At 42.2% G+C, this 16,970-nt stretch overlaps 1 protein-coding gene across 3 annotated transcripts in view; it reads left to right on the top strand.

The window, feature by feature from the left end:
* The window catches only part of TBL1X (transducin beta like 1 X-linked), a 943,441-nt gene that overhangs the window by 839,918 nt on the left and 86,553 nt on the right, over positions 1-16,970 (top strand). For all 3 annotated transcript variants that reach the window (XM_069640382.1, XM_069640381.1, XM_069640380.1), the window contains exon 15: positions 15,026-15,191. In XM_069640382.1, the coding sequence (XP_069496483.1) occupies positions 15,026-15,191 (166 nt within the window). The remainder of the gene's footprint in view (positions 1-15,025; positions 15,192-16,970) is intronic.

The following is a 16,970-nucleotide window of genomic DNA, read 5'->3' on the forward strand; positions in this document are numbered from 1 at the left end:
ACTGTTATGGGCAACCTGGGCCAACACAAACTATTATCAGTTTTTCCCATCAAATGTAATTACAACATCATATTTCCTAAGCAATATCCGAAGCATACCCATGACGGGTTTGATTCCAACCTCCTCGCTCCTCCCATGTGTTCTAATTTTGTAAATGGACTGTTTTGCATGTGTTGATTGGCACCACTATCCCAGTGTGCACCTGTAGCCAGCATGCTTCCATCCTAATCCTTATCCTTTGTAAAGCAGTCTTCTGCGCCTTGGAGTTGGTTATACGTATAAAGCATGAACCCAATAGATTAAATAAATGCTGCACTGGATAGCGATTAAAGATCCCTGCCCTACTTTGAAGACCTCTCCTCCATAAATCTGTGTTGTATAATGTCTCAAACACAGAACACACATCGGGTCTTGCCACCCGATAGCCCTATGCTGCAGTCCTTTTGGGACGGAGTCCCAGGTATATTTATAACCAATAGTGAAGAGGGGTCTCCATATAGAATGGAAAACACAGCCCACTTCGGTGTATCTCGTCTTCTTGGTTATGTAAAAAATGTAAACATATACTGTTCTTTCTTGTTCATTGGATGCACATCTGTGCATAAAACTCAATCTAAAAGTAATATCCACCTGATCCAGTACAATCAAGAGCCACCAAGACCATACACAGTGTGGGTAGACAGCACATCTATTTGAGTAGCACTGTAAAACCTCAGTGTGTACACAATAAATCAATATAGATCCAACACACATGAACACAATTAAATATAGATTCAAAGACCAAAAACATATTAAAAAAACAGAAATCAGAGCTGTATTTTCACACATTATAAACATATTCAGTTAAGATTGAGCATTAAACAAATTAATCAATTCACAATTTGACAACATATTGTGTATATCAGTATGAGCAGTGCAATTCCTTCTGCTCTATACTTTGTCCTAAACACTCCTAAAGGTGCCAACGCGTTTCGGATTCCGATGAACCCGTCTTCAGGGCAGGATGTGTAAAGTTTCATAGGTTGGTAAGGGGTTTTCCTGAAAATAACAAAGATAAACTAATTAACTCTGAGATGTGTATTAGTTATTAGGGATGGTAGATATTAATCTGAGTCACTAACCTTATAGTTGAAGCAATAACGAAAACACCTCAACCTGCATTGAGAGCAAAAATAACATTTCTCAGCTCATAGGTACATTAGATTCTACGCTCTTAAAGGTCCATATTATACACGTTACACAACTCGCCCTGTCCAGGGGCAAATTCATCGCCCCGGGTCTGAGTAGGCTGTTGGGAGGTCAATCACCAAAGGGCAAACACAGTAAGGGTTAATAAAAGAGAGATGGTGCTAAATTTAGAGTTCAAAAAGATTGAACGAGATCAGAGACAGAGTAGTGTCGGTTATGAACGGATCAAGTCATCGGTCAAATCATGTGTCAGAGCAATAACTGTTGAAATTAAGCCACATATACAAACGCGGGGACAAGAGCATGCAACCAAGCATGGCGGCACCACCCGAGAGTGAATCTCTCAATGTGTGTACTAGTAAAGAGGAAGATGAGTGCTGATCACATGTGTATGTATGAAGATACGAGCATGCAGCCATGTTCCAGCTTGCCGCTCGCGAATAACTATTCTGTTGCTTGCAGTTCGTTTGTGCTCGCCCCCCTCTTCTCCTTGTATGTCTCACCCATTACTAAATGGGTAACCTAGTGAGCGGTAGGCCAGCATTCCAGTACCCCTGCTTCTACCTTTTTACCCCAAAAGCCCGGATTACTATGTGGATGCACTGGCCAGTACCATTTTTTTATAGGTCAAACATTTGTGTAAATTATGCAATTTAATTTATTGTAAAATACCTCCTGATAATGGACAGTAAAAAAAAGAAATCTCAGGATCTCTGAACTTTGCTAGAAATAGGACCTTTATTTACGGTCTTCATTGCAATCTGGCCAGGTATCCATCAGTGGCTGCTGGTGAAACTTTACAGCGGAGGTGGTGTAAATTATTTCCTGCACATTTGTGAGAACGCCCAATCATAAAGCAGGATCTCAAACTAACCAAAGAGTGGTGGTACTCTCCCTCTAAAAACATTTAAAATAAATAGAAAGAATGGGTGCAATTTTACAGCACATTTCTTGCAAAAAAATTGTTAAAATGCTGTTCAGTTTTCCATCGGTATGCGAAGTAACAAAAAAAAACAATGCCAGGTCACCAAGAGTACACAGTGCAGCTTACAACAATGCATTTTCATGATGCCTCTGTCCACAATATATGCCAGCACTATCTCTGTAAACTACATTTTTGTGATGCCTGTGCCCACAATATGTCATTATTGCCCCTGAAAGCTACTTTCATGAAGCTGGTGTCCTAAGTGTCATGCAAATGTGAAAGGCTTTTATCATTTAATGCCTCCACTGTAGGTCATCAATGCCACTATAAAACTCATTCCTGATGCTGTTATCCAGACTAGGTTATGAAGCTTTTATGCTACAACAAATTAGTCTGAGCACATATGCTTATCCACACATTTGCATATTGAACCCCCACCCAGGGCATCAGACTTTAGTCTGCAGTAGAAGAAAGGAACAATAGGGAGAGGATAGCAAAGAGCATAGATGCCAAGGCAATGGGAGGAGGAGAGGATGCAGGGAAATAAAAAATGTTTTGTGTGTATGTAGATCTTTTTAAGTGCACCATATATTGATGATGCAAAAAAGGTATGGTCTAACATGTTTGGAATAAGTTAAACTGTGTGTGTGAGGCAAATTTGACAAGCAATAGAAAATGAGTAAGCAAAAAGTGGTTGCTCGGATCTAAAATTAAACATTTCAACAGAGTGATTTCAGGAATATTAATTGTGGGCCTGCCAAGCTTGGAGGCAAAGTGGGGCCTTGTTGTGAACAAACTGCGCAAGAAGGTGGCTGTCTGTGGGTAATGGTTAGCAAAATCTGTTTGTCTAAATAAATACTTTGACAACCTAGCACCCTTAAAAGTGAAATGTTCTTAAGTGTTTGTCCATCTGGAAGTCACTACACATTTCACTTGGTTAAACAAGAGGCTAACGTCGATATGGAGCTACAGGATTGCGTAGCCTATAGTGTGAATGCAAACTCAGTTCTAATAAAAAGGGCAGGTGGTTTTGCACGAGCATGTCAGGAACATTCTTCTGCAAGCCTTGTAGCTAACTTGAAAGGGGACTGATTTGCAGAGCAGCACACGCAGCCTAATTTAAGAAGTGTATAGAAGACGCTCAAATGCACCTCATCAACAAACCTTTGCCTACAGCCAGCTGATTTTCCCCAGGTTTTTGAAGTGTTGAGTAGAAAATGATCTTCTGAAGAATGTCTTAGCTGGCTGCCTAAGTGCGCCAGGTTCTGAAAACTAAAATCCATTCGTAGTCTAGAATCTCCCTTTTAGTGTGACCATAAATACATGTGGTGTTCGTTATGCCCGAAAAATGGATTGTCAAGCTGTTGTCATATTCACCTGGTGTAGAGTATCCATTGCCGTGGACTGAGAATCCTGTCTCTCTAACACTGTGTTTCTAGATTCCTGCGGCTGGGTGAGGCTGCTGAGGCTTAAACCCGTTCCTTGAGAGATGTAAGGGTCCATGGAATGGTACATATTTTCCCAAATGGCAATCATTTTTGGGTCATAGGAGGGGCTATTAGTGTTTCTGTGCCCCAAAAATTCTATTGCATACACGTCTATCATAATAATACTCAAAAACTAAATGGTACTAGAAAGAGACTAAATGACTTGGTTTGATGGCACTATGAGTTTGTTTTATATATTTGTGAGAAAGTAAGTCTTTATTAATGCCTTTATGACCAAACTTGCTGGTAATACAGGTACAATACATATAGTGGCATGTGTGCTTACACTTGGTTCAGTGGAAAACTTTAATTCTATACCTTTCACCTTCACACAGATTGGGGAAAGTGCTCAGATAGACAGCACTTTGTTGTATGGCCTTTCACTAGACATCAGTATGCATCACTGAAGCACAGACCTGCTGTGGAGTCTAGATTTGGTTCCAGGCAAGGCTTTATTTTACATATGTACATTATGTACATTACTCCAGTTTCTCTTGTATATGTACAGTCACGTATAGACACGGACGGGAACATGGATGGGTATAAACATAACTAACAAAGGAGTGGACCCACCGACCATCCCGCCATCCTCAGCTCAGGCCCCCAACTAACACACTCAGAACATTCACACACAGATCCACCCAACATTCTCCTGAGCTGCATTCACGCACCAACATTCTTACAGCAAGCACCCAGGCCAGTGGCAAGACGAGACTACACTACAACACACATTGCCTGCATGTCTGGGAGACGCGTCATAACCTCAAATCTCAAGTGATGCCACACTCGCATGGTGTATTAAATCAATCCATCACACAGATAGATGCAGCCAAATCATTGTTGGCACTCTGAGATGTTAGATTGTTTTCATAGAGTGGTAGTGGTGTAATGAGATCCAGTAAACCTCTGGGCAGATGGCCCACAGATGTTTCATTGTGTTATAGATCTAATTAATACAAATATCTTTCTAAATCCCCCTCTGCAAATTGAAAAATGGTATAACATAAATGATGAGTATTATATTATGCTGCAATCAGGTCCTCAATGACAGTACAGCAAAAGTACAAGACGTGTGCATCATATATTCTAATAGCTTTTTGAAGGTCTGGGGGGAGTCCAAGTTCCCCTTGTCAGACTGCCAATCCTGAAGGGCTTCTCTCAGTCAGACAAACCTTGTACTACTGCTCTGTCTCTCCGGGCTGGTATCCTTGTAGTCGGTCTGTCAGTATAGAGGCAAGGGTTTTCCAAGGTCAGAAAAAGAAATAACATGCAGATACACCCGAGTTTCCGTAACACGAAGATCAGGGCATTGACGTACAAAAAAACAGTCTCTTGTCTATTCTTTTGTTTTTCACTTCGTTTTTTCGAAGAGATCCTCCAGTTCTTCTAGGGTAATTATCTAGCATTAATGACCTGAGCCATAGAACATTTGAAAGTTCTATTGCTAATAACTTTTGACTTGGTGGACGGATTTGATATTTTCTCATGGGACCCACCCCGAAATGGAAATTATGGGAAACATTTGTTAAGAAATACAAGTTATTAAGCATAGAAACACTGTTTCGGCCTACTCCCATTCATTTTCTCATAGAGAAAAAGTCAAAATTGTATCTAGCTGAAGCGCAAAAAATATCGGAGGGAATTGGACTAAATAATAAACAGCTTGGGCATGAACCGTTGATTTAATTTCTTAGACAAGTTTATGGTTATTCCGTCCTGTAGGTTTTAAAATATTTCACGGGCAAGGAAGTGCCCCTTTTTTCCAGAAATATAGCTATATCATCAATGGTGCTTTGCAGCAGAGAGGTTTTTCTTAAATGAGACGCATTTATTTTTAATTGCTTGATGCATGCGATAACCGCAGTAATACAGTGGGAAGCCGAACATGAAAAGTGTTAAAAAAATGTTTTTAAAGAAGGAAATTGTATCAAGCTAAAGCTGGTGAGGGGGAAAAGAGGATACCATGTGAAATTGGAGAGCCTGGTGAGCAAGTTGGAATTTGTTTTGGATTATCAGGTAATACTGGAGGAATCTCTCGATTACCGCGGTAACGCAAGATACGCTCATTAAAGAAAATGTCACACGAAGCCAAGAGTGAAAGTGGGTAATGGGAGAGGGTCAGGGAGGGGAAAAAGCAGCTGAAGTTAGTGGGAGGACCATAGAAAGAGGAGGGGGGGTGCTTGGTGAGTGTCTGTAAGGGCACGGAAAGGTTTTTTTAAATTTTTGAGCGTTTCCACATTATCACAGGAAGACTGGGGTAATACTGCGAGCATGGGTTATTTATTGACGCTGTATCTGTAGTTCATTGCCATTATCGGGAGGGGGGTTGAAGTGGCCCCAAATGAACCTATTGGTGCAACATATACAGAGGCCGAAGTTGTTGGATAATGGGCCCCAAAGAAACCTCTTGGTGCATCATATACAGTGGCCATGGGTAATGGGCCATAAAGAAACATGCCATGGCTGGTGGGCCTCAAAGAAACCCATTGGTACAGTATATACAGTGGCCACGACTGAAAGCCATGGCTAGTGGGCCCCAAAGAAACCTATTGGTGCATCATGTATAGTGGTCATGGCCAGACGCCACAGGTAGTGGACCCTAAAGAAACTGTTTATTTAAATTAAAATAAGGCCTATCTTTACCTATAAGTACGGGGTATTCTCTACCTATTTTGTGAACTACGGTGCAAGTCAGTCAGTGTGAATGTCCAAAACAAGCCCGTCCACATCTAACCTTTCTAATTACACTCTGACCCTACCATTCTGACCCTACCATTATTGTAACTAAGGCCAGGATAATGACTTCCTTTTCCTGATTAACGTGTTTTGTCATAGGGTTTTCTTGGCTTTCTTGTTCTGCTTAATAGACCAAGCGTAAATAGTATTTCGATATCCTCTGAAATAAGTTTTGAAGCTCTTTTAGAGGAATGATCGTCTCCTTGTCCTTTTTCTTGTACATTTTAGTTCTCTTTTGGCTCTTTCTCCTCTACTGTAGGGCTCAAGGTCCTCTAGTATATTGTTCTCATCTAGGATATTTTGATGGCTCAATTTCCCATTACACTTCACATCTTCCCAGAGTGCTGTTGCATGTACAAGTCTTGACTTTCTGAGATCACAGCTCTGCACTCCCCCCCCCCCCAAATATCTTTCTCTGTTTTAATCTCCTTGTTATACTCTGAATATGGGTTAGACTTTTCCCTATTCCCAGGGTAGTGCGTTTCCAACTCTATTCATTTCCCACTTAGTGTTTATCATATTTCTTCTAATATCATTAACACAGTTCTGGTTTATCAAATTATTTCCACCTCTTTTAACATTAGTACTGGGACGAGTTTCAATTAGCTTATAAAGAGTCCCTCTTATTTCTCCAGTTTTCCTGTTCGCCATATTACCTTCTGCGTTCAGGGGCAACGTCGCCAGTACTGTAGGACTTTGGAATCTTTTGTGTTATTCGTATCTCTGCGGCTTTCTCTCTGCAGAGTCTCGCTAATCTGTGTTTCGTTCTTGCTTTTGGGATATCACTGGTGCCATGACTCGGATGGGGAGGTGGTTCCACCCGCTGTTAGTACCAGTGGCCTTATATGAGCGGGCTGCCCACCACGATTGCTTTGTGGCCACCCTACCACCAAACTCTGTTCCTCCTTCCTCTGATTTCAACGGTCCTCAAGCATTTCTTGCTCCATTTCTGAGCTTCTCAGGATTACGCAGTCTGTGTTCTGTGACCGCCCTGCCTTCTTCCACTCTGCTACGTACAGGAAGCTTCCCCTGTTTATTTCTGTCTCTCGCTCGCTCTCTGCTTTCTGCCCTTTCTTGGATCCTGGCCCTCTCTCAGCACTTTCTCGCTTGCTCTTTGGCATCTCATCCCCTTTTCAGTCTTCTCTGCAGTCCATTGGAGACTTGGATTTAAAGGGACCCTCTCAGTTTCTTGTTGATATAGGTTTGCTTACCTTCAGGAAACTCCTAATATTCTGTTGTATTATGCAAGTCATATAAGCCATCAATTGGATGTCACCAGGGTGTTCCTCATGGGAACGGGAGTACGTGTCCCCAAAGGGGGAGTCTCTACCAGTGAGGTCCCACTTGCCTAAAGGGAGGGGGTTGCAGATCAGGTTTATCACCCTAGGCAATGGGGGCTCCCACTTGGGGTAAATGGCTGAATTCCCTCAATTCATCACAGATCTAATGATGTGTTATTTATATTAAGTTTAAATAGTTGCATAGAACCCATGTACATACAATATCCCCCAACCGATGTTGGTACTCATTTTTGGACCTCGGAAGGATAAAAGGCTGAGTTTTCATTGCTGGGATTCAAACCTGCGACCTGCAGACCAAAGAGAGATTGCAACAGCGAGCACTCAACCCAGTGAGCATTCATGCCAGCCTCTAATTTTGTATGTCATTGTGAATCAAATATTGTATGCATCTGCTCATGGGCTTTGGAACAGGGAGGACGCCGAGTTAAGATGATCATGACTTCCCATTTCTGCTTTGATCTATTCTTGTTTGGCGTAATGTGCACTACCTTGTTTTGTTTCTTTCTATATATCTAATTGCCCCCGCTCTTTTTCAAGGGCAGGCCTCACTCTGTTCCACATGGTGTTTTCCAAGGTTTTCTTCTTTGTCCACAACCTTTGTTCAACTTGCTTATGTTATCAGTCGGTTCTTTCTGACTTCCATGCCATGTTTAATATTTTCAGATGTATATTTCTTTCTTTCTTCAATAGAATACTTCCTTACACCATATCACAATGCCTTCCCTCTCTCTGATATTTGGATGTGCTCTTTTTCATTGTGCACCCTTAAATGGAACCCAGAGATTTCCATTGTTTCCTTCTTTTGACTTCTGTCACCTGTTTCGCATGCCTGCCTCATCTTATTCTCTTCTTCCTCTTTCTGTATTAGCACGTAGCTTTTCTCTGTCTCGGATCGGTAGGTGCAATTTCTTCAATCACTTGAAAATGTTCTTTGATTAAGACATTGCTCCACTGCTCTTCTGGCTGTTCAAATGCCTAAGAATGGCTACTCTGACACAGCACACCAAGGAAGGTCACACTTCACAAGATCCTGCCAAGCCTGACCGCGTGGTATTGTGCCAGTCATCTGCTGATCTGCTTCCCCCCCCTCGCGTGTATCTTCTCAACCTCTTTTCTTTCAGTGCAGTGAAGCAGCTGCAAGGTTGCATTTTACACTTCCCAAACCCTATAAATAATCTATTCTTATTTTCTCCTTTGTTGGTTATTGCTCTGCTTGCCTTAGTTCTTGATCTCCCTGCATGTACTCCATTACACATTCAATCCATTTTAATAGGGTAGTCCACTGCCTCATCTGTTACCTCCTACCTTCTTTTATCACCTTTGTTCTCATTCACGCCTCAAGTTCCATTTTCTGGGTATTCCTTTAATTGGATACATGTTGTAGCCTCTTTTTGTTTTCTTTTCTAAGTAATTACAGTTTTAGCTTAGCCTTTGGTCTTTGCTTCCCAAATGCAGTGTTCAATCCTCTTGTCATTGAGTACAATGGCAGTTTCTTTTTCACAGCACGTTCCTGAATATTGAAAGAGACTGCACAGGTCTGTCTGTGTTGCTCCCTCTTTAAGGGCTGGATAGCCACATTTTGTTTTACTTCTTGCTTGCATTGATCTTCTCTATTAACATACAATATTAACAGTGAAACTAGCTTTTGCTTTTTGTGTTGATGTTATGACTTTGGCGAAAGCACCATATTATAATAATCAACATTCTATGGAGTATACAATTATGGTAATCAAGCATTGATTTCACAGGAATGAATTTCCCTTATGACATTGAATGGAAACTCGTAATATTCCACACAATGCGCACCATGTTTAGAGTATTTTCTACAGTTCTGCTTGGAAGTCTCTGGCACTGAAGGTAGAAACATACAACCACAGGAACATGCATCTCGGGACAGTTTTTAACACATCATGCCCGAAATGCTAAATTCAGTCCCCCAGGGATCGAAAAACACAAGGTCTTAATCAGTGCTTTCCATGGGATCATGAACCTACGTGCAGCTTGACCACGAGCACTCCTTCCAGTAAGCAAGGTCCCATGACATAACATGGTTTATGGCCAGCATCATTTTTTTTTTCTTATTATTTAAAGCACGTTCGTAGCACAAGAGCAGTCCAGCACTGAACAGGTTGTGGGTAGCAAGCATTTGGGCTGGTGTTATCAGTATCCCAGTCCACCGACTGTGGTCTGTGAGTTAATCTCCACATCTGTTTAGATTAGTCCTTGGTTGGGTGTCATTGAAAAAGCCACGTTTTGAGAGATTTGCCAAGTGGAGAATTGTGGGAGCATTCCGAGCTAAAACCGGGATCAAGTTCCAGAGGGTGGGTGCATGACAAGAGAAGGTTTAGCAGTTCCTCTCTTTGCGGACAAATTGTGATTTGAGACGGTTGGTTGATTTTCTGTGCGAGTGTGTGCCATCAGATAGTTGTAGCTTAACGTTCAGGTACACTGGTGTGCTACTTGTGACTGCTTTGTAGATGAGACATGCAGTCTTGAACAGTATCCTGGACTGCAGTGTAGGCCAATGTATTTCAACGCAGGATTGGGATGATCAAATTTCTGCACACCTGTAAATAAGGCATACTGCAGTGGACTACTTTTAGGAGATCGAAGTGAATGGCTGGTAGCCCCGTCCGGAGGGCGTTTCCCCCAGCGATGTGAAAGACCACAGGGGCCTTCACTATGGTGCAGATGTTCTGTGCGGCAGGGTTGTGATTTGGAGCCAAGCCGTCTGGGCCTTTTTGGCTATGTGTTTATGGGAGATCATGCTGCTATTAATATTGACGCTTAAGTATTTTGCTGAATCTGAGAATCATTTTAGGTGCATATTCTTGAACCATTGTTGGATGAGTTATTATTTAGTGGGGGAACCGATGAGGATGAATTCTGTTTTGTTTGTTTGTTTGTTTGTTTATTTATTTGGTAATGCGCTCCGAGCCCGTGGGCATCTGGGCGCAGCAGTACAAGAGGACTCGAAACTTAGTTACAATGCCTGACACAGGCTAACACAGCAAAACAGTGGTCACTTACAGTGGGTGATACAATGCATATAAAATAACAGGGTTAAGCGCATAAGAGTAACATTTTAACAGGTTGTACCGTTTCCGCTAGGGTGAGGGTCGTAGCATGTCGTTGTTGTGCAGCCATTTGAGAGCGTAGGATCTGAATCTTGTGTAGGGTAAAGGGCATCTAAGGTCGGATGGGAGTGTGTTCAATGATTGTGCAGCTCTAACTGGGAAGCTAGCACTGCCCGCTGTGGTAAGTTTGAATCTGGGGACTTCCAGTAGGAAGGTGTTGGCAGATCTCGTCAGTCGGTTAGAGGGTCTCTAGTTGATTCTTTCCGCTAGGTAGGGGGGGGCTTGATTGTTGAGGCATTTAGAAGTGAGGGAAATAGTTTTAAGTAGGATTCTGTCCTTTATTTTTAGCCAATGGGCTTCTGTCCGGTGTTTGGAGATATGTTCTCTGCGTGGGATGTTCAGAGCTGCTCTAAGAGCGTTATTTTGTAATCTCTGGAGTTTGTCAGTGACCGACTTGTTGGCACCTGAGTATAAGGCGTTGCAATAGTCCAGTCTGGACATGACAAGGGCATTGGCCAAGGTGAGGCAGCTGGCACTGGACAGGAAGGGTCTGGCGGCACGGATGAGTTGACACGTGTAGGTGGTTGAGGAGGCAAGGGAGGTCACTTGTTTTTTGAGGGTGAGAGCTGAGTCGAGGTAAAAACCCAACGTTTTGACCTCGCGCATAACCTTGATAGTATTGTTATCAATGTTAAATGAGGTATAGTCCGGGGTGAGTTTGGATAATTTGAGGTTTGAACCGAGGAGCAGGATTTCAGTTTTATTGTCGTTCAGGCAGAGGCCATGTGTGGCCATCCATGCTTGAATGAGGATGTAAATTTTGTTCACCAGAGCCAAGTCCACTTCATAGTTGCCCGAAAGGGGAATGAGGATCTAGGTGTCATCTGCGTAATTAGTGTAGGTGACGCCCAGTCTGTCCAACTTGTCGAACAATGGCTTGGTGAAGATATTGTACATAGTGGGTGAGACACAGGAACCCTGTGGGACTCCACATGTGATTTGGATAGGGTCCGCACAAGTGGAAGAGGAGAACACTCTCATAGTCCGGTTGGCTAGAAAGGATTGGACCCACGCTATAGCGTCTCCTGTGAAGTTGGCAGCCAGCTTGAGGTGGTTGCATAAGACTGCATGGTCCACCAGATCAAAAGCTTCTGACAAGTCCAGTAAGAGTAGCAGCGCTGTTTTCCCATTATCTTTAAATTCCTCCATTTTGGTTTTGAGATCTAGCAGGGCTGTTTCCGTGCCATGGAGGGGGCGGAAGCCCGATTGGCGCGAGCCTAGAAGATGATTAGCTTCTAGGTACTCTTGAATTTGGAGATAGGCTACTCTGTCGATAATTTTTAGTAGGAAGGGTACCGTGGTGATAGGCCTATAGTTAGTCGGGATAGATGGATCGAGGGTTTGTTTTTTGAGAAGGGGGAGGACCCAGGATTCTTTTAAGTTGGCTGGCACTGTGTTGGATTTGAAGGATGAGTTGATAAGCTTCGAGATGAAAGGGGCTAAGTCTCTGGCAGCGTCCTTTATTATTTGAGCTGGGCAGCTGTCGCCCTTACAGTTAGAGGGCTTCAGTGAGAGGATAGCCTTTTCAGTGTCAATGATGGAGATGGGTTTAAAGCTAAAAGGGGGGATAGTGATAGGTTCAGTTACTGGAGGCACTTGTTGATCAGTAAGAGAGAGGGTGTCTTTTTTATTCAATATTTTAAGTTGGAGGGTGGAGATTTTGTTTGATAGGGCATTCTGTATATTAGTGCACCATATCTTGTCCTTTGGGACCGTGTCAGATGGTTGGATAGGGGATTCCATTTCCCGGAGGATGGCAAATAGTTCCTTGGTATTCGATTTGGCATTGGTAATTCTGTCATTGAATATGTTTTTTTAGTGTTGATAATTTCAGACTTGTAAAGTTTTGTAGCTTGGGTTAGCTTGGCTTTGTTGTCGTTGGTGGGCGAATTACGCCAGATGGTTTGGAGTTTTCGTTTCTGCTTTCTAAGGTCCTTAAGCTGGGGGGTGAACCAGGCATTGAGGTGGGCTTCTTGCTTAGCTTTGCGTAGTTTTGCAGGTGCAATGGTGTCTAGTGCGTGAGACATAGCTTTGTTAAAGGTGTCTACTAGTGTGTCTGGGTCGGTGTTGTCCTTCAGACCGTTAATAGTGGGCAGGAGGAGGGGGATAAGTTTTTCTGTAGTGATATCTTTTTTACTTCTGGTAGGGAGAGGTGGTATCATTTTGATAGTTTTGGGGCTGGGGAGGTCAAGTGTGGCAGTGAAATTTATTAGAAAGTGGTCAGTCCATAGTTGAGGGGTGATGGCAGTGATGACTATGTTACAGTTGAGTTCTGAGACCCAATCAGCGGTTAAGTTTGAGTTGGGTTGCTAAATAATGCTAGGAGTACCAAGGCTTTCCCATTGGTGAGGAAGTCTGCTTACAACCTATTGACTGGTAAGGTTTTTAATGAGAAGTGCTAAGTGGTGGTGTTTAGACTAACCTTTATGGCCACAGACGAGTGGGTGATACAGTGAAATGACAACATGGTCAGTCCAGCTGTGTGGGATAGTGTCTGTGCAGGTGATGAAAAAGGATGATGTGAAGATTAGGTCGAGGGTTGTATTGCCTTTGTGCATGGGGGAGAGCACAATTTGCTTAAAGGAATAGTGCGCTCAAAAATATTATTTGTTTAATGATGGGCAATAATCAAAAACATATATATTAAACATCTCTTTAAAGAAAGTTTGTATGTAAATGTTTGAGCAAACGAGGCTCAAAGCGTTTACATGGTGGCATCCATTTTGGTGATAAGAAGCAGCCTTCTCTGCATGTTAAGCTCTGCTCTTGCGGCACTAATAAAGCAGCTGGAGCAGAGCTAAACATGGAGCGGAGTCTGCCTTCACTTTCATTTTAGGTTTTCGGTGCTTCCCAAACCCAGGGTAGCACAGAAAACTTAAAATGAAAGGCAGAGCAATTATAAATACTTCACCGGTTTTCTTAATTGCTGCCACTTTCTTTTCTAGTTTCCCGTGCGCAGGATAATAGAAAGGAAAGTCGCAGCAATTTTGAAAACTCTGCCGGATTCCAGCAAAGTATTCATAATTGCTTGGACTTGCTTACAAGAAAAGGCTCAGAAATTATAAATACGTTGTATTTATGATTGCCGTGGTTAGAAAACCACAGCAATTATAAATACAACCGCATTGTATTTATAATTGTGGTGGCTTCAGCTTTGAGTCTCCCGGGCTCCGGGAAACTTGGAAAGAAAACCGCAGCAATCATAAATACAACTGCATTGTATTTATAAATGCCATGATTTTGCAAGGAAAAGAAATAAAATGGCACATAGCAGCATGCAGCCTTCCTGCCTGGATTCTCTGCTCTCCGGCAATAATTAAGCAAAAGCCACCTATTGGTAGCTTTTGTTTATTACAGCTGGCTGGCTTTTGCTTCATTAGTGCCGCAAGTGCAGAGCTTAACACAAGTACAAGAGGTTCATCCATTTCACAAAATGGATGCCTTCTTGTGCTTGGCATTTTTGAGTTTGAGCCTCATTTGCTCAAAACTTTACATAAGAACTTTGTTTAAAAATATGTTTTATATATATTTTTGATTATGGGCCGTCTTTTTAGCCAATAAAATTTTAGTGAACTATCCCTTTATTGCCCATGGACCCTGTCCAGTGTGGTTGTCACCGTAAAACTCGGGGGCATTAAAAATCCACAAGAAAGACATTAGTGTATGCTAATTTGGCCTGAGGCTGGAAGCGGAGGCCACCTATACTGTGCATGCTGCAAAGTGCACGTTTAATGTTGTGAATGAAAAGAGTATGTTGCTGCGTCATAAGACTGCTAACACAGGGGAAGCTTCATGGGGTGGGGGGTGCGCCTGGAGGTTCTGGGCCCATTTCAACTGAAAGGGTTATAGGTCCTGACTTATCTATGCACAGTGTTGTGCTATGAATCTGGCATTGACTTGCCTCTTCCACAGTTGTCTTTTTGTCATGTGCCCTCCTCACCCAGGCTGTCTACCTGGTAAGAGGGGTGTTGGGGGCATTGCTATTTTTATCGGTGCATACTTTTTAATTCTCTCACCCTATTGTAGAACCAATAAAACTTGACTATCAATTATTTTCTCCAAGTCCACATATTAACTGTTGCTAGCATTTAATAATGGAAATATAGGGATATGCTTTGGTACAGTATATAGCACCTTCTCTTATAGTGCTGCTAGAGACTGTGTGTGATGGGGCTGGATAATGCATTTATGGCAGATGGGATCACTTCTGTCAGTGGTTCACTTCACCTGGTGATGATTCTTTTTTTCTAGTGCATCTTTTGATTCCACTGTCCGGCTGTGGGACGTTGAAAGAGGAGTTTGCATCCACACCTTAACGAAACATCAGGAGCCAGTATACAGTGTTGCGTTTAGCCCGGATGGAAAGTACCTGGCAAGTGGGTCCTTTGATAAATGTGTTCATATATGGAACACGCAGGTAAGAATAATCTACCTTACACTGTATAGAAATAGTCTGTTGGAGTGGTCTTGTGGCACACCTTTGCCATCGTCAGATCGTCTTTTTCAGTTTCATTGTCCCCTTGCTGGTCCCTCATGTGGCTTTCTGTGGGCACACTTTCACATGCCTCTGGCCCTCCTGACCCTTGGATATTTCATCCTCCTGTATTTGCCTGCTCAATTTTAAGTTCTTGCATTCTTTTACATCTTGCACTCCCTTATGCCGTTTGGTGCTTGGATTCATAAGTCTGTGTGGTCAATCAGCCGAGTGTCTTTAATCTGTGACTTTGTGTTGGCACAAACTCAAAGCTCCTTGTCGAAACAAAAACAAGCTTTTCTGTCTGTTTGACATCATGCTTTGTTTAGAAATTGGATAGGCAGTCTTTAATTGGTTTCCATATTGAAAAATATGCAGCATACGCTCAAATGTTGCATTCTTCAAACTTTGTGTTCTTATTTAAAGAAGTTTCAGAGGCCGTGGTAAACTAGTGTTCTATTTTAAATTCTGCTCTTTTCATAATACATGGCAGAGTTTATCATCAACATGCCACTGATCACCCACTGTTCTATCTGGAGAAAAGGAATGCAATCCGCAAAGGGTATATAGAATGTGCTTAGTGTTTGCCGTCTGGCAATGATGAAAGCAATTGTGAGGTCTGGCGGCATGTTCTCCTAACACCCCTGAAGTTCGGACCTCTGTCTAGTTTAAGAGGGAAAGGTTTACTAGGCTGGACTAGAAGGGTATTCTTTTGCTGCTTCCTGTAAATGGGGGATACCGACTGCCAGCCCACCCCAATATTGGAGTCCATAGGTTTCTCTAAAGCTGGACATACACGCTTCAGAGATGCTGCCTCATATCTAACCAATGCACAGACAAGTGCATGTCTGAGATGTCTGCATGTTAAAAAATGAAGAGAGAGGAGGGCAGCACTTGCAAATTGAAACTTAGGGTTATTGCATCAAATATCCTAGCGATCCAAAGGTGTGTTTCAAAATATTTTCGCCTGGAGCTGCCAATCCATAAATGGTCCTGTAGCACTAGGACCAATTCAAACATATAATCTCCAAAAAACAGTGACTCCACTTTGGTAGGAAAGGCGCTTCACAGTTTGCCCCAATTAGGTTGCTCATATATAGTATACTGTAAAAAGTATCCAAATGTTATTCCAAAGAAGTTCTGAAAGTCATGAGTTTTCATAACAGAAAATGTTTAATGCACATTTCTGAAATGTTTTCTGGTAAAGTTCATCTGTGTGAATTACACATTGAGTATTCATCTGAAATTGCCGATAATACTCTGGTGCCAATGCATTTCGGATAAAACCTTCATCAGGGCGGTATTATTGCAATAAATGATATCTCATAACTGTTGTTCTAACAATGTTCACAAGATGCATTGCAAAACATGCATAGCAAATATTTATCAAAAAATGTTTATAAAAGCACATACCCATTTGTGAACCACATTCTTTTTGGTAGAAAATAAAAAAGAAACGAGAAACAAAAAGCATTTCAATTAGTTTGCTGCAATGGTTATGCATCTTCTATCAGTGTATCCACCATAAAGGCAAGTCATACCTTAATCAAGTCAAAGAGCGCATGGATCATATTGTTGTGCGTGAGCACAACTGGAGAATCTACAAAAAATAGAAGTTAAGTATCATTGTGAGTAATCCTCGCAAAATATGCCGAGGGTAGAGCTTCAGAATAGCTGGATGTAACCGTGCTTACCCGACAGCTTGTAAGACGTGTGTGCAGC

Source organism: Ambystoma mexicanum, chromosome 7q, assembly GCF_040938575.1.
Source record: "Ambystoma mexicanum isolate Mex_15411 chromosome 7q, UKY_AmexF1_1, whole genome shotgun sequence".
Taxonomy (NCBI): Eukaryota; Metazoa; Chordata; class Amphibia; order Caudata; family Ambystomatidae; genus Ambystoma; species Ambystoma mexicanum.